Source organism: Lonchura striata, chromosome 10, assembly GCF_046129695.1.
Source record: "Lonchura striata isolate bLonStr1 chromosome 10, bLonStr1.mat, whole genome shotgun sequence".
NCBI lineage: Eukaryota > Metazoa > Chordata > Aves > Passeriformes > Estrildidae > Lonchura > Lonchura striata.
Genome location: NC_134612.1, coordinates 12646493 through 12670774, shown reverse-complemented (window position 1 = coordinate 12670774; position 24282 = coordinate 12646493). Strand labels below are relative to the sequence as shown.

Below are 24282 nucleotides of genomic sequence, written 5' to 3'. Positions count from 1 at the left end.
GAACCATGAGCTCAAGCCCAGCCCCCCCAGACCGAAAGACACAAAAACCTTAGGGAAGAGCAATATAAATTGCATGTCACTTCAACTGCCCAAGTCAGCCCAACAGCATGGCTCAGCCTGGTTCAAAGTGAGCAGCAGTCACAAGTAAACCAGTCTGGTTGTTGTCATTTTAGCAGCTGCACTTTATGTTACACTGCAAGTAATTAACCCCAAGTCAACAAGGTATTTCTACAAAGCAGTTGATGACATCAATTTTCTAAATGGATGATGATGAAACACACAAAGTCCAAGATGAAAGAGCAGATGAAGATGTGAGATGTTAAAATGATGCGACAAAACATATATAAATTAAACAAGAATTTTTAATCAAGACAATCCTTTCTTTTTCCTTTTTTTTCTTAAACAGAGTTTCTTCCAGAATTTTTTAAATTGGAAAAATCAAAGCCTATTCCCACAATAGTGAGGCCACTTCTTTCAAGCAGCTCTGTTGTACAACTGTTACCAGGATCCTAAACTATTTAAATTGTTTTCTATTGATATTTCTGAACTAAAAAGTTTCAAAATATTGTAGATTTTATTTGTGCTCCACATATTACAAGCAATTAACAACACAAAGAAAGGTTCAATTCCTCATCTACAACACCAAACTCTATACCAAGTATTACATGTACACAATACTTGCACAGTGACAAGCACAAGAAAGTACTAGTTGAGCACTTACTTTCAGGTATTCATACCAACTCTTAAAATCCACTTCAGTTCTCCCACACCACCCAGTCTACAATTTAAGGCATCGCCACACAGCCACCCATCCACTGACCCACCCACTCCCATACACACGATTTATGTTGGAGGTGTTTACTCTTACCAAGAAATCACTATGTCAATCAGGTACCATTTATTATTTATCCCTCTAAACTGTGTCAGCATTGAGATATGACAGTTAAACCAGTGTTAAATCAATACAATATTTACAGAGCACAGCACATGAAGCTTGAGACACTCACTTGGAGGATAAAACCACATTTTAGAGCAGGACAAAGGTCACCATTATTATGTGTTTGAAAACAGCTATTTACAGGTCCCTATGACATAACTATAGTCTGTACACTGTTCCAACAGGGCAGGCAAAAAGCAGGATAGGCATTTATTTTAAGGGAATTTAAACATACAATTTGGAAGCATATTATTATGCTACCCTGAACGCCATAAACCACCTTAACATTCCTCAAGGTGGTCTCATATCCTAGAATGGCATGTCCAGCTGATACAAAACAGACAACACAACATTTACTTTGTGGAGAGTGCTTACTCCAGCTATTCAGACATCAGAACTTTGAAGGCAATTCGTCCCAGAAACTTGTCACGGTCATCTTGATTTTTTAAATTAGGTGAGCCCCGGATCTTACACTCAATTGTTATTTCTTCTTTGGTACCGTTGGGGGTAATTGCTAGTTGAACAGCCACTAAAGGCTGCAAATAGTGAGCCTAGTAAACAGAAAGATGGGGAAAATATTTGAGAGACCAGAATAAGTTAGCATTAAATTAACATTTAATCCATCAGAACGAACAGTTAAGAAAAAGCTAATTAGGAACCCAACTTTTCAAAGTCCAATCTGATTCAGGTAAGGCACTTTATTTTCCCAGGTTAGAAATACATTCTTCATACTATTTCTTAACTAATATATTCAACAGAATTTGGGTCACAGAGTATCTTCAAGACGCACAAGACTTTCTATTAGGTCCCATTATTCTAGAAACCTTCAATGACAGAAGCTCAGAAATGAGTGTCTTCCAACCTGTTCTATTGACTCTTCTGCTTGTTTTGGGTTTGGTTTGGCAGTGTGCATGTAATTTGCTACAGAATACAACTTTTCCAGCAGGGTTTAAAGTGTTGTTTTTTTTCCAAAAGCCTGACTCAACAAATACTAATAAGCCAGCTTCCCTTCTCCCCTATCCCATTTACTTTTTTAGCAACAAACCATTCTGAAAGGTGTTATCTGTTTAATAGCTTTATAGAGAAACTCTTCCTTGAACATCCTGACACTTTCCTTCCTGGTCAGTCATATTTGGTGGAACAATTACAGTTGGTGACTACTGTAAAAATTAAAATTTAAGAATGAGAGCAGAATCAGTTCCATTCTTTTGTCAACCCCATATTGTACCTCACATCCAATTCAATAAGAACTTGCATTCTCTTGTAAAGCGCCTATTATACACTGTTAAGGCAGCATTTTATGCAATGTTCATGAACCATTTCCATCATTTATTAATATTTTTAGGCCAGTACTTCTGACTGATGATTATGCAAAATTCCTTTCCATATAACAATTCATGTAAGTCAGTGGACTAAATACAACACTACAGTGTTATATAAGTATAAACTTTGAATTTTAATTGAACAAAATTTTGTGATAATACTTTTTTCATCCTCATTTAACTTAAGACTCTTTAATATATTTCTGTTGGTTTCAGGCTATCTTCTCTACCAAAGAACACACTAGAAAATACTCCAAGTCTCATTTACAAAAGATAATGTCATGGAAATAGATGGTCAGAGTTGGGCTTATTGTACTAAGCAGCAAAAAACAAGAACCATCCTGGACCACAAAATTGTAGACATTAGTATTTTTCTGGCTCCTATCTGAACAGGAGCAGCAAGTTTATTTAAATCTACTTAACTCCTTTACAGATTAAAGTAATTTAACAGTTCCACACTGATATAATATAAAAATTCTGTTGCATAGCCAAGGAATCGATCCAGACCCTTGAGATTCAGTCAAATACTCAGACTTCTCACAACTCTTCTACTGCCTCTCTTCCTTTTCTCACTCTGCTCATGTTAGGAAAATTAGGCCTCACATAAGCAAGAATCCCTAAAACCATAGCCTCTGTTCCAAATTGACAAAGAACATGAAAGGACAATGAACCAAAAACTGGGGGTGGAGAAATAATATTTAAAACCCAAATTTTCCAAATCACCTAATTCAAGCAAGGAATAGCACTGTGTCTTGCCTATCTTCATCAGTGTTTTTCATAATCTTCCATTTCCCATCAGTATAGCAGCAAGATGGGAATTTTGTTACTTAAGTTCTTCATCCCATCCTTGGTACAAAGTGGGTTTTGACATGTCAAGGTGCACAGATACTATATTTTGCATTTTTTAAGGAAGCAGTGCTCTCTTTCCCTATTCTTTAATTCCAAGAACAGGATAGAGTCTGTACTGACTCCAACTGTTTGAAGCACAGGAAATCACTCTTTAATTTGCATGCCTAAGTGAATAGATGGGATACTAATTCATAACATGGCAACAAAATGGAAAATATAGAATTACCCAGAAGTAACATGAAAGCAAATGTTGAAGGAAAACAAGCTCCTTCTGCATTAGTAAAAGTCACAGGAGGTTAAAAAAGGTTATGGAACTGCTGCAAGTAGAGAGTACACTGGAAAAATAACTGAGAAAGGAATAATTTAACACCAAAATCACTTTGGTATAATCACAACCACCCACTATGGTACACTATGGACCTAATAGATTTATGTTTGAAAAAATACCTTTATCTTCAATGGTGAACAGCATTTATTGGACTAAATAACTTGGGCAGTAAGAGGCAATGTAATTTTCTATTTTATAAAACATACAGATTTTCTGCTTACAGTGATCACAAACTGATGCAAGAAAAAAAAAGTTGAATTCAAGTTTCAAAAGAAACTGGAGTTGTAATTCTATATATACTGTGTTGATAAAGTAGTGACATTGTTTTTACAACAATGATTTTAAAAAACCCCAAACCTATCTGCTGCATTGAAGTCCTTCTTCATAAAACAGGGCAAATAGAAAGCATGACATGCAGAGCCACAAAGAAATATAATGAACACCATAAGGACTTATAAACTTAACATCCTATAGAGAAACGCCAAGGATTAACTACTGGAAAGTGTATTGTAACATAAAGACACAGATTACTTCTCCTGCCTTTCCTGGCACTCAGAAAGACTCCAAAAGATTTCAATGAGCAAAGAAGAGCAGTCACTCTCCAGACTGCTGGTGTACAGCCACTCCTCCATTAGGACAATGCCCAGTTTGTTCCTGTCTGCCAAAGCACGTCTCCAGCCTCATCGAGCGCTGTGCAATGGCTGCATTTGCAATACTCCTCAGCAGTACCTCATTACAAAGTTCAAACTTCAGAATTAATCTGCTACTAGCAACTATAAATGTACACAGAAGCAAAACACAAAGTGAAGAACATCATTAAGGGAAACTTACATGCAAGCTTTTCCCATAGTACGGGAAGTACATCAAGTCCATTGCCCCATTAGGAGGAAAATAATTTATGTTAACCATGCCTTCATCCTGTAATTGCAGACAGCAAGGAAAGTAAAGTCAACATTTGCTTGCATAAAAATGAACACAAAATTAAAATTATAACCCAAAGACGAACTGCAAGATAGCTAGAAAAGGGCAACTGACTTACAAACTTGTAAAATAACTCTCACCAGATTTCTTTTGGCAAACAGTCACATGCTGCACACATCTGCTGCAGCAAGGCTTAGCAGCACTTAAATTAGCAATCGAGTCAAAGACAGCCTGCCTTCATACTTATGAGTCAAAGAAACGGGGAAGGGGGCTATGTTCATTGTAATGAGTAATTTAACAACCCAACCCCCCCATATATAATTAAAATCCCAAGTATCTCCAAGAAAGCCTGTGTATTTTTGGTGAATCATATGCTGTTTAAAGCCAGGATTTTAAGCCTCTTGAGCTTGTAATAATACAAGCCTTCACAGAGAACCACAGACACCTCTCTGCAACAGTGTCATTCCTAACATTAGGAATGTTGTACAATCAAGTACAGGCCAGATAAGAAGAAACCCAAATGGGTAAAATGGTGATGTTGCTGGAGTTATATCACCACCTCAGAGGAACAATATATACAGATGCAGGCCTTATTACTCAACTGGCCCCTGCAACCCCAAATCCTGGAATAAGCTACCTACAAAGCTGCTGTCTAATTTCTGACAAAGGAGTCACTCAATCCATAAGATACATAAAATAAGTATGTATGATTGAGCTGTCCAGACACAGGTTATCAGTATAGCAATACACAAACACGTCTCACTACAGACAACATTCTTCAAGACTGTATATCCTGGCAGAATAACAAGCTGCTCCAACTTCATACCACTAGGAAATGCCCACATCTGTAACTTTCTATAATAAATTAAACATATTACCATAACTAAGAGAAATGTCATTAAGACAACCACCTCAAAATGCTAAATGCAAGTTCAGAACATCACTGCTTGTTCCATGTAATTCACAAGTTCAAAGTGTATTAGCAAGTTTCATTGTTGTTTCTCTATTACTATATACAACAGCTGTAATTTTAAATGGATCCCTACAAAATTCAGAAGACAACTGCAATAGGATCAAAACATATTTAAGAACAAGCCACAGCTCAAGGTTACATCTTCTTTTTGCCTCCTCAAAAGAACATACAATATTTTTTTTAGGATACGGCCACATTCTCATTCCTTTGCAGTCTAAATTACTGCAATCATTAATATAAGTTTATTAAGTATTTCGGACCTTGAGCTTGCATATAACTATTAAGCAGGAATATGTTGATTTTTACTTCTTTATTTTATTTAAAGCTCATGCAGCTGAAAATACTTACTTTCCAAATATGTTGCTGAAATAATGGTTAAGTAATCAGCATATGGAATAACATAGGCAAAGTAAATAGGAGTAGTGCTTTCTGGAGCAGCTAAATACAAGGCATGCATGCAGTCATCATTATACACTAAATATATGCATTAGGCTATCAGTGCAATAGCTGCGAGGTTCTGGGACATGCAGCTGCCTATCTAATGCAACTGCTGGGGGGGGGTTCCAGATCATCTTGAATAAGCAATCCTAATTTATATCCCTACACAATTAAATAAAAACAAACAAAAAAACCACCTAAACAAGCTGCATTTGCTGAAGAACTTTAAGAATCAGTCCATTGGCGAATGTAACTTTTTCTGCTTCTCATGTAGTTTCCAAAAAGAACTACTGACAGTCAGAAAATCTAAAAATTGGACAATGCAGCTGGACAGACTTCCACTTCTAACTGGTCTTACTTAAGACTGTAGTTTAGAAAGAAGAATTTAGCAGATATTGAAATAATACACTAAAGAAATAATATAATGAAGACCCAAGGAAAGAATTTGGGAAGGAACAATCTATAATCACTTGAGAAGAAGAAATGGAGACGATAAAGAGCAGTATTCATTAGTACAAACTGTACAACAGATTTCTATCACAAAAAGCAAGTTAACTCAGATCCTGAGTATGCTAACAAAAGCAAGGCACATAAGAGTGTCATTCATACAACCATTCTTCATTCTTGTCAACTACAAAGTGATAGCTAACATGAAGTCAAGATGGTCAATAAACAGCAGAAAAAGATGTATTTTTGAATTAAGTCTTCTTTTCTCTAGTTAAAAAACCCATAGGATTTGCCAGTTCTCAGTAAAGGTTGTTTTAACTTGAAATAAATACTGCTGCAAGACGTTCTAGCACATGTGAAACTGCACAACTCTGGCCCCAAAGTAAAGACCTAAAATTCTGATCTTCAAACTTCTTGGAGACAGAATCTTTCGTTGGTTTGTTTCTCTTTCTGGAGATTCTCAGCACTGCAGCAGATTAGTTCCTACAGAGTGCAGGAGGAAGAGCCAGCTGTAAAGAGTGTCTGACACTGCAAATGCTCACACCCCTCATCTACAGAAATTACAGTGATGACAGCTTCAACTCCATGAGGGCAGAGGGGGAAGCATCCCCAGCTGTAAGTGTGCTGATTCTGAAATCACCCATCTATCTAAAATTTTTCCATTTAAAAAAGTCCTGTATTAAAAAAATCCCATATAAAAAGTGCAGGGAAAATAAAGAAGATTCACCTTGCCGGAGAATACCTGAAGAACATAAATTCCACATTGAAAAACTTAAAATTATGTTTCAGGTAGCCAAGACTGGCAGGATGTGCAGACAGAAGCTATTGAACTAATTTTGTATTTGAGAGACCTGTAAAAGCAAAAATACCATGTAAAGTCAGATGGTATGTTAAATCCAGGCAGACACTTATCCAAATTGCTCTCAATACATGTAGGATTGATGCACAGAAGTTCCATCTGAGCATGAAGAAGAACCTTTTTCCTGGGCAGTAACTGGACACTGGAACAGATTGCCCAGAGAGGATGCGGAGTCTCCCTCACTGGAGATATTCCAGAACTGTCTGGATACAACTCTGTGCCACAGGCTCTAGGGTGACCTTTTTTTGAACAGGGAGGTGGGACTGGATGACCACTGTGGTCCCATCCAACCTTATCCACTCAGTGACAATTGTAAGAAATATTTAAAAAACAGATTAAAGGGAAATAAAAATCAGTGAACAGTGAATCTACAGGATGAATTCTAACTGGTAACTAAGCTTTCCTAAGCAAGTAGATCATTATGAGCTAGGATGAGAATAGGCTAATAAAGATAAAATAGATGCATTCAAAATGGCAAAGCCAGACAAATACTTCACTGGAAGTCACTAAAAGACTAGTAAGATTAATAATTTTAAAATTCAAAACCATCACACTTGTGTAGATCAAAAAAATTTTAAGTGGATACAATAGAAGAACTTTGTACTTACAGAAAGAAGATGCAAGAAAACTCACACATTTCTATGTATCCCAAAGGGTAAAAAAAATAGCAAAAACCACCACCATGATCAAGCAAGTTATTATCAAGGTTACTGTTTTGCTAGTGAAACCAGTTAAGAAGGTAAGAGGTATCATCTGTTTAGTACAGTTTGTACTATTGTCTCACAGATCATCCATACACAAAAGTTGAAGAAATACAATCATAAAATAGGACTGCCATCGATATTTTATAAATCACTTGAACATTAGTTCTCAACACCTCACAAGGCATTTCTGGTGGAAATGAAGATAACTGCTCTGGATCCTATTCTGTGTTTCAATAAGGACTTGTGAAGCAAACCCAAGTTCATTCATTGATGGCACCAAGCTAAGTAGTGCAAAACATTTCAAAGACCTTAATCTTGTTAAAATGATCCCAAAAAATGACAGAGGAGGGCCAAAAATAGCCCAATAAAATTCAAACTTTGAGAAATCACATCTACAAATAAAGACTGGGAAATAACCAGAAGAATTATTTCAATAGTAAAACAATTAAAATACTGACCAGTGTATTACAAACAGCAAATTCACCTTGCTTTTAATGTGATCACTAAGGGAGAAATGCTGTCATTAACAATACCTCAGCTAGAGGCAAACTTCTATCTAGTATGGAATATCGCATTGCAAAACAAAATTATAAATTAGACTAGTCAAAGAAGAAAAGAGTACTAGTAGAAGTAGAATGAGTTTAATTCCTTTATTATATACAAGAGAATGTGAGGTTTGTGAATGGAAGCAAATAAATCAGTCTCGAGTAAGAGGAGAAATCACCTTTGTTTGCTATGGACTGTCCTGGAGAGATCAAAACTTTCAAAGACTGACAAAAATCAAGTATTAAAATCTGTGCTTACCACAGGTATCTAGGATGAAGGCAGAAACCCTTACAAGTGTTTGCCTCATTAATTGCTAATATTTCCCAGCCTACACTTTTATCAGTCACCAGAAGCTAAAAGCCAGGACTCTGCCCCTTGCTCAAGCTACAGACTTACCACCGCTTTCACTGCTCCCCAAGCAGTCTAGGAAAAACACCCATAGGTCAAAGTAATTATTATAATTGCAATAAAACAGCCTGTGTAAATCCATTGGTACATAACAAATATGCAAATATTAGCTGTTATTATCAGTAGTTTATACTTGACTTGAAGGCAACTTTTACTTGAGCGGTAACATTAGTTTTCACACACAGTTGTCTTACCCATCATTTACAAAATTGTCTAAGGTGCACTTGCAGCATGGAGAAAAAATAAAAATATAGGTTATGAAATGGGAAAACAAAATGTAACTCACAATAAATAAACAAGACAACAAATACACATGTTCACTTTCCTCAAATCAAAACCAAAACAGGTAGTTCAAACACATCTAAGGATGAAAGAAAAGCCAAAAAATGTTTCTATAGGTACACTGAAGAAATTAAAGACACTTAAACTAAATTAGACATATAGTAAGATGAAAAACACAAATAAAAGTACAAAATCTGTAAGAAGGAGGGAAGAGTGAAATAAACTACTTCATTATTCATCATTATCACAAGGAAAATCAATAACACACTTATTTCTTACATTCTGAACTGACCTTAGGGGTACACTGTATATGTGGCTCTCCTTCAGGCTTTAATCCAATTATCTAAAGAAGACAAAGTTAAAATATTTACAGATCTTTTTCCCCCTTTCCATTTCTACACACTGAATTTGAATTTTTCCCTCACTAAATATAAGTTCATACAGGGACTAAGCTTATCCAGTGTAATTTTCATCTGAACATATTTTTAAACTAGGAATAAGATTTAAAGCATTGTTAAATTAAATAGTTTACTCAGGTTAACTCAAAATAGTTACAGTAGTCACAGAAAGTACTGTTTTCTTATTTTACATTTAGCATGTAATTTTAATGGCTCAAACTAGTTCAAGTAACAGGCACATCATTCATCAGTCAGTAACAGGACATCACTGGAAAGTCAAATACTTTGTACTTTTCCTCACCTTTCATAGTTTAAGAGTTACAGAATTCATTAGATTAGAGTTACTATGTTAGAGTTCTGGGACACAGACATGAAGAACAACACTTTACTTGGCAGAGTGGTGTAGAATCTGTTTCACAGGACAGTAAGTAAAAGCAAAGAACAATATACTTCTGAAAACAAGATTCAGATATTTTGGTGCCAGTCATCAAAGCTGATACTGGTAAGTATTAGAATGCTTAAAAAGGTCACCTCATACTACTCTCTGGAATTGCTGTGTTTCAGTAAATTACACTGTTCAAGAAATGCAAATATCTTAAGCAGCAAACTGAACACGTATTTCAGTCCTTTCCACAGTAATTTTTTCATGCAGCACTGGCTGGGAGCACTTGTACTAAGAACTACAAAATAAGTAGGTACTTACTCTATTCATTTTCACAAGCACACAGGGAGTTCCTTTAGAATAGCCAAAATTTGCATCTTCCTTCCCAGAGCACTGGCCAAGGTCAGAGAGGTTAAATCGACAAGCCTTTTTAACAGCAGCATCGCTCTGATCAAAGATCTTTCCCCGGGGACAGTCTATGTTTTGTGACTGCTTTGAATCATTATAGGCTATGAAACAAAAACAGCTTGTAAATCAATGGTATAAAGAATATAACTAGCCAAAACCTGCAGATGCCTATATAAATAATTATTGTGTACTTCCCTAATAGTTTTCTCAAAGAAGTATTTTCAGAGCACTGTATCTTACATCCATCTTAGCAAACACTTTTTCAAACCCTACAGACAAGTAGCAGTGTACTTGAATGAGGATATTACAGAATAATTTCCTGCTTTTTAAATTGTAACAATAATCACAACCTCATTAATTTCTGTATATAAACTAACTACATATGCTAAACCAATAACATTACAATACAAACAATAAAGTTTTTATCTGGAAACAACCAGTTTTCCCTTTGTACACGTTTCTTTTACAAATACACAGGAAAATTCAAAATTAATTCAATAATTAATATTAAATTGCCTCTACATTTACATCAGATAGTATAATTTATGGTATACTAACATCTCAAGTTGTTTCTCACTTTCTTGTGCTTCTGAAGTGCACAGACCACACTGTCATAAATGCTAAACAACTCCCCTTAAGATACTTCGTGGTTTCTTCTCCTCCCTTACACCCCAGCTCCCAGCTAATAAGGTAAAACGGAGAAAGGGAAAGTTCATCCTCGATACAAGACCCACAGAACTGCAGGAGAGGCAGGTAGTAATGAAATGCAGCATTCCTCTCAGGAACCCTTGGCAGAGCTCTGAAATAAAAGCTTACTCATAGAAGCTTTTTGTAGGCACCAAAACTGTGAATATGGAGAGTCAAGTAAGCAACTCATGCACACAGGTGAGATTTCACAGCACCTTGCTCATTCTGACTTACAACTTCTGAGGGGTTAAACTTATTAATATTTTCACTTGACTTCCATATTATAGGAAGTGTACATATAGACACATACATAAAATAATGTATGACAAAACAGTGATTTTTCCACCCTTCAGATCTGACCTGTATTACCTTCTCAATGTTCTAAATACAGTGTTTTAATATTTCTGTATGTAGATACTGTGTATCAGAGTGAAAAATCAATAAATTGCAATTAATTTAATCTTTGTGTGCCTCATTCTTCAAATACGCACTTAAGTTCTTCAGACTAAAATACTCTCACTCAGTTACCAACTCATTAAGACTAATCGGGTAAGTCCTGACAAACTTTGTCTCCAAATACAAGACCCTATGTTATTTTAAATGAAATTCTTTTGGCATATGCAATTTCTACGCCTTACAGTATTTTTAAATAACCACATCACCCAAAATTCTCCATTATGTATTGCACTATTCCTCATGCTCTGGCTCCCTGTCCAATACAGGCATTATACTCACCATTTTCTGTGACATACAGACTTTTATAACACATGTATCTGCAATAACCCTGGACTTGCATTAGTCTCCATTAGCAATTAGAAACTACAAGCAAAAAATGAAATAATGTATTTAACATTAACACTCTTACATTACTTGGGCAATTGTAAGTAACTTACATTCAAGGAAGTTTTGAAGTGTAGTAACATATTCTGAATATGATTGGCTGTCACTCCTGTTAAAGTAAAATTCCAATGCAGTGTCTGGCTTTGGTGAAATCATAAGTCCTTAAAAATAGAAAGTTCAAGTTAGGAACTAAGCAATTTATCTTTCCTTCACCACTCTAGCCCCTACTCAAACATCCATAAATTGGAAAATGTCTATCATCTGTAAAGAAACATTAATGTTACCCCTATATTCCACAGTACTGGAAGGTACTTTGTGTTTGAAGCCAGTAATCAAAATCATCATTACATTAATTAACATTTAAATCCAACCCAATGTATAACTGCAATTCACAAACCAAACCAAGTGATTAGGAAAAGCAAAATCAGCAGTTTAATCACTTTCAATCAAAGATTTTTATTAATCCACTTTCCACACTCAGCAAGTTAAGCTTTAAAAATAACTGAAAAAACACCCAAAAGCACACCCAGAAAATCTTCAAGCAACAGTTCAAAGCTTTAGGCAATAGAAAGTGAAGCTATGATTGTATTATTCTCATACAAACCCAGAAAAAAAAAATTTAAAAAATAGATGATACAAAGGTGGCTTGAAAGTTACCCCAGTCTTTCCGATGGGGAGCCCCACCAGTGTCCCCTCGGGCGTGGGGGAGCCCCACCAGTGTCCCCTCGGGCGTGGGGGAGCCCCACCAGTGTCCCCTCGGGCGTGGGGGAGCCCCACCAGTGTCCCCTCGGGCGTGGGGGGATCCCAGCTCCCTTCAGCTGCTGCCTGGGGGCGCTGGGCAGAAACCACTTGCGGCCAGAGCTGCAGAGGTACCAGGCCACGGACCACCAAAGGCTGAATCCAGCCTCAGCTGGAGGATGGGCAAGGCACACATGGAATAAAGTAAGCATGGCCCTCTCAAGAGCTGAACTGCCCCTGCTTCCCAGCAATTGGCCCAGAAATTTGCAGAGTTCCATCTCAGGAATTTCTCTGCAGCAGGTGAAAGCAAAAGGCATGCAGATACACCCAGCCTGTGCCATCAGGAGCTGTCACTTACACAGGTACCTGATGGCAACAAAAGACACCCCCTCAAAAAAACCCAGGCCATCTTTGTAAAAAAAATTAAACATTTAAGAAAGTAAGATAAAGTCAGGTTACTGTAGTTAGCCATCACAATAAGGTTTAGTAAAGCATATCAAGAGTGTAGTTCAGCAGCCCAGGTCTATTAAGGATTTACCTACAGAAATGGCCAAGCTTCTCATCCAAAGGCAGAAACTATTTACAAATACTTGCAACTTGCAAATAATAAACATCTGTACTAGAAACTCATCACCAACAAATGTTGTTCAGCTTTAAAAGAAAACCCAGATAAAATTTAATGTATTTTATTCTACATCTTTTATGGGATTCCAAATAAACCATAAATCCTCTTTTTTGCAATAACAGCAGTTAAATTATTTCTATAGAAGCCACCAAGTAAAGGCCTTAATGACTAACAGTCCATCTTTTGACTGCACACTACTTTGCACCATTACAGTAATTTTTGGGCCTTCACACTGAATTGGAATTCAACAAAATAAAAGGCAATTAGTAGCAGGGCTGAAAAATCACTAGGAGGGTTTTACACATTAGGAGCTTTTAGGGAATAAGAGATTATTATCAACATAACTCTAATGTAAATTAAGTACTTAAATTGTATTTTTCAAAGGATATATGACAAAATAACTAACTAGTCATCAATGAAAGAAAAAATAATTTGAAGATATTAACTGCTTCAGGGGAATGTCAGAAACATCCTATGAAGAGAGGATTGCACCACTTCCAGAGGATTACAATCTGCCTAAAAACTAGAGTGTAAATTCTGCAGAAGAAGCTATTTGAAAGACTGATGCACAGACAGAGAGATGCAGGATTTCAGCTCTTCTAGAGGAACAGAATTAACAGCCTCAACACAGGATCACATCTAGGATTGTAAAAGAGATTACATTATATTACAATTCCAGGAGGGATTCAAAAAAGGTTTTAAAATCATTTGGATTTGATTTATACTATTGTATCTCAGTGTACAAAGCAATTCAGATATCAATTATAAAATAAATCAATTGTGATATTTCCAAGTACATTTAATGTAAGAGGAGAACCTTTGACCTACGGCATCCAGGTTTTGTGTGTAGATTTTAGGTTTTTTTTAATAATTTAAGTTTACAGCCAGGAACATTACATGTTTCACTGTAAATGAAAAACAACAGAGTTAAGGAGAAACATTAAAACAGAAACAAGCAACTTGGTTAACTTTAATGTATGAGCTACTAAAGATATGGTTAATAAAGATATTTAATTCAGAAATGTTACAGGAATTCTTCAATTAAAAACTTATTGTGGTATACATACTTTTAAAAAGAAACATCCCTTAAAACTTATTTCAAAGCCAAGGAAAATTAATACTCTGAACTACATGAGAGAAGAAATGTCACTCAAGTCCAGCATTAAGCCACAGCTATCCACAGCTCCATCCACTATAATGCTTCTGACTTCTACAACAGACACAATAGAAATGGGGAGAAATGGTCAACTAAGCCACCTTTTTCTTCCCTCATTTATTTTCCTTCTCTTTTTTTTTTATTATTCTTTCGAGCATCTAGCCCATTGTTAGCTTGAAAAAACAGCACAAATCCTCAAAATCCCTCACAATATGACACTTGTTAGAGAAGCCAGAACACTACACCAAAACAAATTCTGTTCACAATCCAGAGACATTTACCACAGTGGCCCAATTGCAACTTGCTCACACGAAGATCACTGTACCATCTTAAGTGTGTATACAGCTTCAAGATGATGTTCCATTTTAAGAGCTTTACATTCAACAAAAGGAAAAAAGTATTTTAAAAAGTAACGTCGTCTCAATTCCATCAATATATTATTATATTGGGGAAGACAACCACCTTATTACTCATTCTTATTTGTACAGGATTTTTTTTTTAACATACAATTTGTTCCTTGAAACAGCCAACACTGAGACAGGTGGACAGTACACAAAGGAAGCAAGACACCACTTTCAGTAGCAACTACATGTTTCACAGACTTAGCTTCATCATAAACAGGGCCCTTACTCTAGTGGATAATACTCTAGTGCACCTAACAGGTCTACAATTCCTGACATCCACAGACATACCATGTCAGTTGGAAACTATCTAATACTGTAAATAAAAATCCTGCAAAAGCCTCTGTCCCACAGTCCTTACATGCTCTTGAGCAGATCAGCCTTCCTGTACCTTCTGCAAAGTATCAAACACTAATCAAGGTGGCCTTCCACCTGATCCAAGAGAAGTGGTTTAAATATCTTTACGGCAATTTGATTAAACTATAAACCAACTTCTACATCAGCATGCTGTATGGATCTGCATGACAAATTCAACTGAGAGGTGCTTAAAGGAAAAACCAGCAAAATTTAGCAAAAAAACCACACAAAAAAGCTACTGCCTGAATTTATGCTATAAACATATATAACTTGCCTCACACTGAGTTTTACCTTTGCAACCTGCAAGTAACTGAATAATGATGATTATTTCCCATAAGAGGTTCATACTTCAAAAGAGCTCTCAAATGAAATTCAGTTGTTAAACCAGACAGAAGTTAATGAAAAATAAACCCAGTGTTACCTGGACTAGAAATCCGGTCCCGGTACTTCGGTATATCACTGCTCAGTGTCTGAAGCATAACCCACATTGTGAATGTGAAGAGCGCTGCTAGAAAGCCATAGAATACCAGATAGAATAGCAAGATCAATCCTGTAAAGAAAAAGATAAAATTACTAGTTTTGTTTCATCTAATTCCATTACCTATTTTGAAAATCAGAAATGGTAAATTAGCAATACAATGTTTGTAGTCATAAATAAGCCTCTAGCAAACATATGTAATGCACAGTGCACAATAATGCATACAAAGATTTTCTTAGTGCTTTCTGATTCTTACAGCTTATATGCCATTTTGGCATCTCTATTTTTAAGAGAGAAGCATTCAAAAACACTCTTTGGGCTATACAGGAAAGCTAGCAAAAATTACTAAGCAGTGCATTACAAAAAAATAAACTGTCACTTATTTACAGGAATTTTAGCTTTGTATCTGGTTGTTGGGAAGATGAAAGAACTGAGGGAAAAGATAAAATTATTTCACTGGATCCAGACCAGGAAGGAAGCAATTGGTGCTTTAATAAGACAGCTGATATCTGAGGGAACTCCACACAGAGTAGTCCTTCACACACGTCCAGTTACAAGATACTTCTCAAGGTGAAAATGATTTCTGCCACATGTTTTTGAAAACAAACCAAACCTTCTGTTCAGATTTATCCAGCATAACACACACCTGCTTTATCAATCTACCCTGGGGACCCAGCAACCCCACCAAATTCACAGATATTACCAGCTTCAACTTGTTTCATTAACTGAGCACTCAATACCAACCTAAATAAATGTGTGGGATTCTGTTTTAAGACTGAGACTTAAGAACACAGGCAGAGGCTTTGTCAAAAAAAAAGGGAGTTATTAAAAGTAGGAGGGGACTAGATGCATGGACTGAGAGGCATCTTTAAAACCATTCTAATGCAAAAACATAACCAAATGTTGACACAAATTCAGTTTTTACTGGATATTCTAGCCATAAGGATGCTATCAGAAGCCAGAGATGTAACTCGGGTATAAAGAAAAGCACTTCAAAACCATAATGTAACATCCTACCACTGACACTTGATTACATGCAAGAATCAAGTGCAGAACTTTCTCATCTTTCACAGAAAAGGAAAGAGCAAAAGTAAACACAACTGCACCCCAGTGCTGTGTACTGTCCACTGGAAGAGGACAGAAGGAAGCCGAAGCCCTGGCTCCTGTCTCAGAAACCATTCTTGCATTTTGCACCGAAATAGTCTCTAGTGTAGTATGCTACTTAGAAAGCCATGACTGCTAAAAATCCAAGTACCTGTTTTACTTCTCCCAAAAGAATTCTGTGTACATGTATTACAATAAAGAAATTCCCAAATTCTTTACTGTAAATAAAGCTCTCAACAGCAACCAGCTGAATGTCAGTGGATTCTCCACTCGGTTTTAGTTTTCAGTCTCACATGTTGAAGAAGTTACCTACCAATCTGCAATAACCTGAAAATTATCAGCTATTTAAAATACACTTGAAACCACCAAGATATAAGATTCTATGCAGCAATTAGAAGTAGCAAAGTATGTAAGCACAAAAACAAGATTACTCTATAATGAACAAGAGAGCTGGACATCCATTGTGAATGATTGCTAAGGTTATTTAGAAGCCATTTAGCTGCTAAAATGAGGACATAAAAACAAATAGTAGAAATTCCAGTTAATGAAAACCATTACAAAACCTGGATCTGTATTGGGCACAGCAGCAATGTTTTACCTACAAGCCTGTAATTGCTTTAACTGGATTTAAAACAGAACAAGGATCTTCTGATTAATATCCACTGTGTTCTGGGTATTACAAAACCAACCAAACAAAAAAGGTCCCTTACAAAACCTCTGGTAAGCTCTCATTTTGATCCATACAAGTTAATCAACTAGTGGATACTTTCATCAAGTATCTAGAAAGTGTCTAGAAAGTACACTTTCCATCAATTAACCAAGACATTCATCAAAGAGTCTCAATGGAATAGAAGAATTTGACATGTAAGAGAAGACAAGCAGCTACTGTGGCAAGTAGAATAAAAGCAAGAAAATCAGGGAAGTTATTTCAGAATACACTCGTATTTAATTTCTAAAACAATATGCCAAACTTCACTGGAAAAAGAAAAAACTGATGAGCATAACACGGGCAATGAGAGCACCACGGTGCGCAGCTCTCCTGCTCCGGGCCAGCACCACTACATCACCTGCACTGCTGGCCTGGAGCTGACCCCGAAGGGCAGGTGCCACAAGGGACAGCTCCGGGTGCCCACCCACCTGCACAGCCCCTCACTCCAGCAGGGCTGGCAGCGCTGGGACCCCTTCCCCACCACGGACAGCTGCAGGGCAGAGCTGGGGACCCCTCACAGCCCGGAGAGAGCATCAGCACAGGGGTAACAGTGATCCCCACCCCGTGGTGGAGCCCGCAATGAGAACAGCACCCTCCCCAGCCCCGCTCCTTCCAGCAGCAGCCCAACCACTGGGGATATGCAGCAGGAACACGGCTAGAAAGGCTGCTCCTACTCACAGCCCTGAACCTCCACTAGCCTCCCCCAGCTCAGCAAAGTTTAATCTTTATTTTAATATAGCTTGTAAATGCACTGCAGAATGCTAACCACTGAACTGACCCATTTACATTACTTTGCTGCATTAAAAAGAGGGAAAAAACAAAAAACAAAAATCCCCTCTGCAACTTCAACAACTCCAAACTGAGTAAGCTGCTCTTTGTGAGCCTATTAGTACTAATTATCCTTAGCTAATCAAGTGAGCAAGCCATAACCTGTCAAGAAACTCTGCCAAAATAACTTCACATAACACTGGATTTCTCGTCAGGAAACAAGATGTACCCAAGTAACAGTGGAAAGCTATCTTCTATATTTCCTCCAAACAAAGTACAGCTTCCACATCTAACAAGCAACCCAATTCAATTGTTGTAGAACATCTTGTACACTGAAACAATAACACAAGAAAAACTCAAAACCAAAATTCTGCATTACAATTTACCTAGCTGTTTTGGTTTGCTTTTCTTTTTTGCAGGGCATCACAGTATGAAAAACACTTCTTCATATCCTAACCACATTGACAAGTAAGTCCAATCTGGAAGACTTCAATTTCCGAACCAACATGTTAATACTGTCATTAGCTGGAATTCATTTACAGGAATCAAAACACTTACTTCTCCACTGTGAAAATTAGAATTTCTGACTCTGGTGAATGCAAGATAACACATGCCTGGCCAGTATCTTCATGCAATACAAGCTTTCCAAACTTTACATGGCAAAAGCAATGAAAAGGATGTTTCTCTGGCATAAACAAGACTGACAAATCTACCTGTACATAGTGCTTAGTTAGATATATACAGGTATCAATATAAACACTCCCACAAACAGGGTAGCAACTACTCAACATTACCTGCAACAACAAAAATTAAATTCTGTTTTTATGGTCTGTTGGATTCCATATTGCACTGATCCTACCACCTGCATGGTCGTCCTTCAGAATCGTCAACAAGTGGGATTTAAGCACCCAAGTGACGTTCCTACTGACTACTACCAGTACCAGGAACATCAAAGTTTTAGTTCACCCGTGATTTCCTTACTTTAACGTAAATACAAATGAAATAATCACTAATCATGGTTCAATCTTATTACTTGGACACTCAAGAATTACTGTTTGCCAGATTTGGGTGACAGCAGAGGGAGGAAAAAAAAGACTAGGAAGAAATATAACCTCAGTTCCATGTTGTATTTTATGTCACAATAAGCCAGGGCTCCACACAGAACATGGCTATACCTCAGGAGACAATAAAAACTGTTAAGTGCAATACTTGCAAAGAGACACAAAAGCCAGGGTCTGATGCCATGATTATGCACTTAAAAGACACCACCACAAAATACACATACTGTACTACTAGAGCATACTGATATGTGTTACAAGACAAAGCAAGATGCCATTTTTCAGAGCACTCTGAGCTAAGGAAAATAAAATACTCTACTGCAATGGCAGACAGTGATACCAGAATGTCTGATGTTACACTACTCATGAAGAAAGCTAAATCCCTGCTCAAAACACCAATAAAGAAGACAGAATGTCAGAAAAGCAGATAAAGTCTGACAGCACTTTTTTTGTCTTCACTGAATTTCAACCAAGAATCCAGTGAAGACAAAAAAAGAAGCAAAGCTGGATCCTTTGCTATGGTGGTCAACAGGAGTGTATTTCCATTGACATGGTGGAAAGCTTTCCTAGAAATAAGGTGTTGGGTTTTTTTGGTGGGGTCTTTGTTTGTAATTACAAACACTTATCTATGCACCAAAGGATATAACTGAGCATTCAAAAGAAAATTCAGTAGGTCTGAATTCCTATGCACTTCAAGGCAATGCCACCTCTACCCCAAACACACTGACACAACCAGCTTTACAGAAAGACTTAAATACACTTGACATGACATCTAGTGTGATCAGAGATTAAGTATTGCTACAGTCTATATTGCCCTTATTTTTTAGCGCAAATTATTCTTTATTAACCTTATGCAAAAAGAATTAACTCTTGTAAGTCAATGCACACACCTGAGTATGCAGTGAGCATCTCATTACAAGACGTTTATGATGATCTCACTCCATCCTTGCTAACTCCAGGCAGACACAGCACCTTGCCACTACATTCAGAAACAGACGCTGATCTTCCTTTCACTAGCAGGAAGGCCCCACCCAGCACTGCCGAATCCTCCTCTCCCTGCTCCACCTGATTAAACGCCGGGTGCTCCCCAGACCCGCCCTCATTCCCATCACCTATCAGCACCCCTCACGCCTCGCTGCTGAGAACAGCAGACTCAAGTCAGCAGTCTTCCCCAGTATTTTCTGTCTCTTTTAATACAACAAATGATTATGCCGAGTAATTAAAAAGAGAAGAGTTTGGAGGGGAGTGTGTGTAGGTTTGGATATCAACTTGTGAAAGATTCAAACTGAAGTACCCCTCAAGTCTGAAAAAAATAAGGTGAAAGTCTCCATTTTTTTTTTCCGCAGGAGGAGACATACAGTTTTCACCAAGCTGTAAAATGCAACTCTTGACTAAACTCTAAAATGCAACCTCTGTTACATGACAAACGAGTACAGAACCACTTGTGTTTGATCTTTTCACAAATCCTGAACTGGATGTGGTAGATAGAGGAGTACTCCAATGCCACAGCATTGGCATTCACACACAATCACTGCCTTGCAGTTACCATTTACATGAACCCCCCGGACTATGTCAGACTAGGGCAAAACATGCACATACTGTGAATAATTACTTAACGGCTTCTCTACTACTCCTGTCTTGTTTCTGTGAGGAAGCTGTCTTGAGACAAGAGAAATACGCACAGAAGAACCAGAGCCAGCTGAATTCTCATCATGCTGTCCCTGGAGACACGACAACCCAGCAGACTGGCAACCAGAGCTCTCCTCCCCTATGTCCTGCCTTTCAGCCCAGAGACCAGCAACAGAAAAGGAACTGTACTCCTGAGAGCTCTAAGCTCACACACACCTCGACTGCAAGAGCAGGAGATCAAACCCTGCATATTCTCCTGTGCCAAGAGAGCCACCCAATTAATGTCCCGCCATTAAAAAGTAAAACCAAACAGAAAGCCATACATCATGTCCCAAAATAGTCAGATTAAATTATATAAACACAGTATGTTAATCTGGAATGCCAAAACAAACCAAACACTGAAAATATGGTGTTAGTGAACATTCACTTCCTCATATCCAGGCTGAGGAAATGGTATATAGTAGTAACCACATGCCAATCACCTCAACTACTAGAGTAGTTATTATAACTATTATTAGTTATAATTTTATTTCTTAATGAATTGAAGTTATTCAAACTGCCTACAGCTACTTTCTCAAGTAACTGTGGAAACTCAGTAACCAAGTAATCTCAACCTCAAATATTATCTATGGGCCTTGGTCTAACATGGACTAATAACATTCCAAGTGACTTATCCTACTAGATAGGTTTAAACAGAGAAGATGGTTTCTTCTTCACCTTTTTAAAAAAAAAACAAGAAACTTGCAAGCTATTCCTAACATATCTACAGTCTTTGCTGCTCAGACTCATGACACAGCCAGACTTTTGCAATCCACACACCCAACCCACGCACTTGAGGAAACCTGCTTGTACAGAAAGATCACTAGACAACAGCATAGTGGAAATTTCCTATCCCTTGCTATTCAACTGGCAGAGTAGCTGCAAGGCTCTGATTTCCATCTGAATGGAGGGGAACTCCTGTCAGAGCCCGGGCCCTCTCCCGACAGACAGGAGATGCTGGCACGGCAGAGAAAGCACACCCCATGCACTGTCCCCTTCAAGCTCCTCTTCGCTATTTCAACATCAGCATTCATTGAGATCGTGTCAAGGCCAAGGATGTATTGGCCTGTTCCTTAACACCACGCTGAGAGTCCTGTTGGTTTTGTAAGCACAACTATTAAGTATCCCAACTACATCCAAGTTTTGGGAGGAGACACAGCATTTTCTGAAGTCAGTAAATATGTCCCATGAGGGCTGAAGAAACATCCTAATATTAAGCATTTGTACAACTGTTTAATATGAGAAAACACACTCGGAAAATCAAAATATTTTTATTGGAAGCAACCGCATTACGATAACATGCTTTCCAGCTCAGAAGAAAGCAATAAGATGACTACCTGAAAATAGGAAAATAAACACTGCCTTCACAGGCTTTATAGGAGAGCCTTCATTTAAAGCTTCCTTTATGAAAATAAAAGGCCCAGAAGCCCTACGCTGGAACAAATTTAGCACGATGACGCACAACCACACACAACGATCACTTTCTGGAACTGGGGCTCATGAACTTTTGGGGAGGGGGGTTGGGGATTTTCCTTCTCGCTCCCCGAACTGCAGCTCCGAGCCCACGGGCAATCCGCGCTCATTCATTCTGGATTCCGCGAGCCGCTGGAGCGCGGGGGGGGCACCGGGCCGGCGGGAGCGGGGCAGCGGCCCCGGCAGGCGCGGGCTGCGGGCGATGCCGCGGGCGATGCCGCGGGCGGGGCCGCCCCGCACCTGGCGGCGGAAGCCGGTCACGGCCGCACCGCGGCGGCCCCCGGCAGAGGAGCCCCCGGCAGAGGAGCCCCCGGCAGAGGAGCCCCCGGCAGAGGAGCCCCCGGCAGAGGAGCCCCCGGGCCCGCACCGGCTGCGGGGCGGGCGCTGAGTCATCTCGGGACGCGCCCCGGGAACTCCCCCTCCCCCCGACCCCCACCCCGCTGTCACGGACGGAGCTATTTTTAGACCAGCGGTTGTAACGGGCACCGGGGCGCGTGCGCCGCCGCGGGCCGCCGCACCTGGTGCGCGCCGCCCCCGCATCCCCGCGGGGACCCTCCCGCACCGCGTCCCTCGCCCTGGCGGGGGGCCCTGCAGCCTGTCCCCGCATCCCCGCGGGGACCCTCCCGCACCGCGTCCCTCGCCCTGGCGGGGGGCCCTGCAGCCTGTCCCCGCATCCCCGCGGGGACCCTCCCGCACCGCGTCCCTCGCCCTGGCGGGGGGCCCTGCAGCCTGTCCCCGCATCCCCGCGCAGGGCCCCCCCGCATCCCGCCCCCGCGCCCCCCCACCTCTCGCGCTCGGCCCCGCTCCCCGCCGCCCTTCGGCTCCGCCGGCGCCTCACCCCGCCCTCGTCCCCCAGGGCAGCCTTACCCCAGCTCTTCGCCGTGCGCCCCAGGAACTCGCCGCTGTTGGGGTTGTAGATGAACTGCCGCCACTCGGCCATGCTCTGGCGGAAGGGCTTCTTCGTTTCCTTAGACATGGCGAGGCGAGAAGCGGCCGCGTCGCGCACTCCGGCGGCAAACCCTCCCCGGCAAAGAAAGCCGCAGCCAGCGCCCGCTCCCAACCGCTAAGTAACTGCGGCCGCGGCGCCCGGCGGGAGAGCGGGCGGGGGCCGGGCACGCCGGGACCTTCCCCAGTCCCGCCCCGCTTCCCTCCGCGCCCCCGCGCCGGGCGGGCCCCGCCGCGCTCCGCCCACACGCGCTCCCCGCTCGCCGCGCGCGCCCCCTGCCGGCCGGCGCCGAGCGCGGGCGGAGCGCGGGGCCCGCGCGGCTCCAGCGGCCCGGCCCGGCCCGGCCCGGCGCGGCCCCGGGCACCCCTGACCCCCGGCCCGGCCCGGCCCCGGGCACCCCTGACCCCGCATGTGCCCGGCCCGTGCAGCGCCGGGGCGGGTCCTGGTGCACAACCATCTTAGAGAAGTGCCAGCGGACGGAAGGGCTCTCAAGTGTTCCCCGCATCTCGGCCCTCGCTGTGATCCTGCACCACCCCGAAACACGGAGTGAGAAGACACGAATGTGTCAAGATGCTACAGAAGGGCAGGTTGGAAAGGTGACTCCTGGAGCATTAGGGCTGAAAAGCTCCCTTGCTGTCACGCTGCAGAAGGGCCGTGTAACACAGCGCACAGCCGCCGTTGCCATCTCCCGGCTGGCAGACGCGCAGCCTCCACTGCCTCCCTGGCACGGCTCCGGAGCTGCATTCCCTGCCCGGTGCGGAGCGGGGCGGCGGCAGCCCCCGCGCAGCCAGCCCCGCGGGCCAGCTGCAGCGCGCTCTCCGCACGGAGCCCTCAGCCACTGTCAGTGAGGGCATTCAACAGGGACTTCGCAAAACTCGGGTGTGACGGGAGAGCTCCTACATCAAAGCAGTTGTTAAAAATAGAGACAAAACCCGCGTGAAAAAGCTACACCAGACTACATCTTTAAAATGTAAGAGACACAGTTTAAGATACATCTTAGGAGGAATGACATATTTATCAGCATGGTTAGTTTAAATCATTACAATTACTGCAATATTGCCAGAAAACAGTA

The 24282-nt window shown here is 40.4% G+C and overlaps 1 protein-coding gene across 1 annotated transcript; it reads right to left on the bottom strand.

Annotated features, from left to right (window-relative positions):
• Positions 1-555: 555 nt before the first annotated feature.
• ATP1B3 (ATPase Na+/K+ transporting subunit beta 3) lies at positions 556-23347 on the bottom strand. The gene is made up of 7 exons (XM_021536948.2): positions 23132-23347; positions 15428-15556; positions 11783-11890; positions 10116-10303; positions 9307-9357; positions 4268-4354; positions 556-1488 (listed from the first exon to the last, which is right to left on the bottom strand). The coding sequence occupies exons 1-7, from the start codon at positions 23238-23240 to the stop codon at positions 1318-1320; spliced, it is 843 nt and encodes a 280-aa protein (XP_021392623.1). The 5' UTR covers positions 23241-23347; the 3' UTR covers positions 556-1317.
• Positions 23348-24282: the final 935 nt, after the last annotated feature.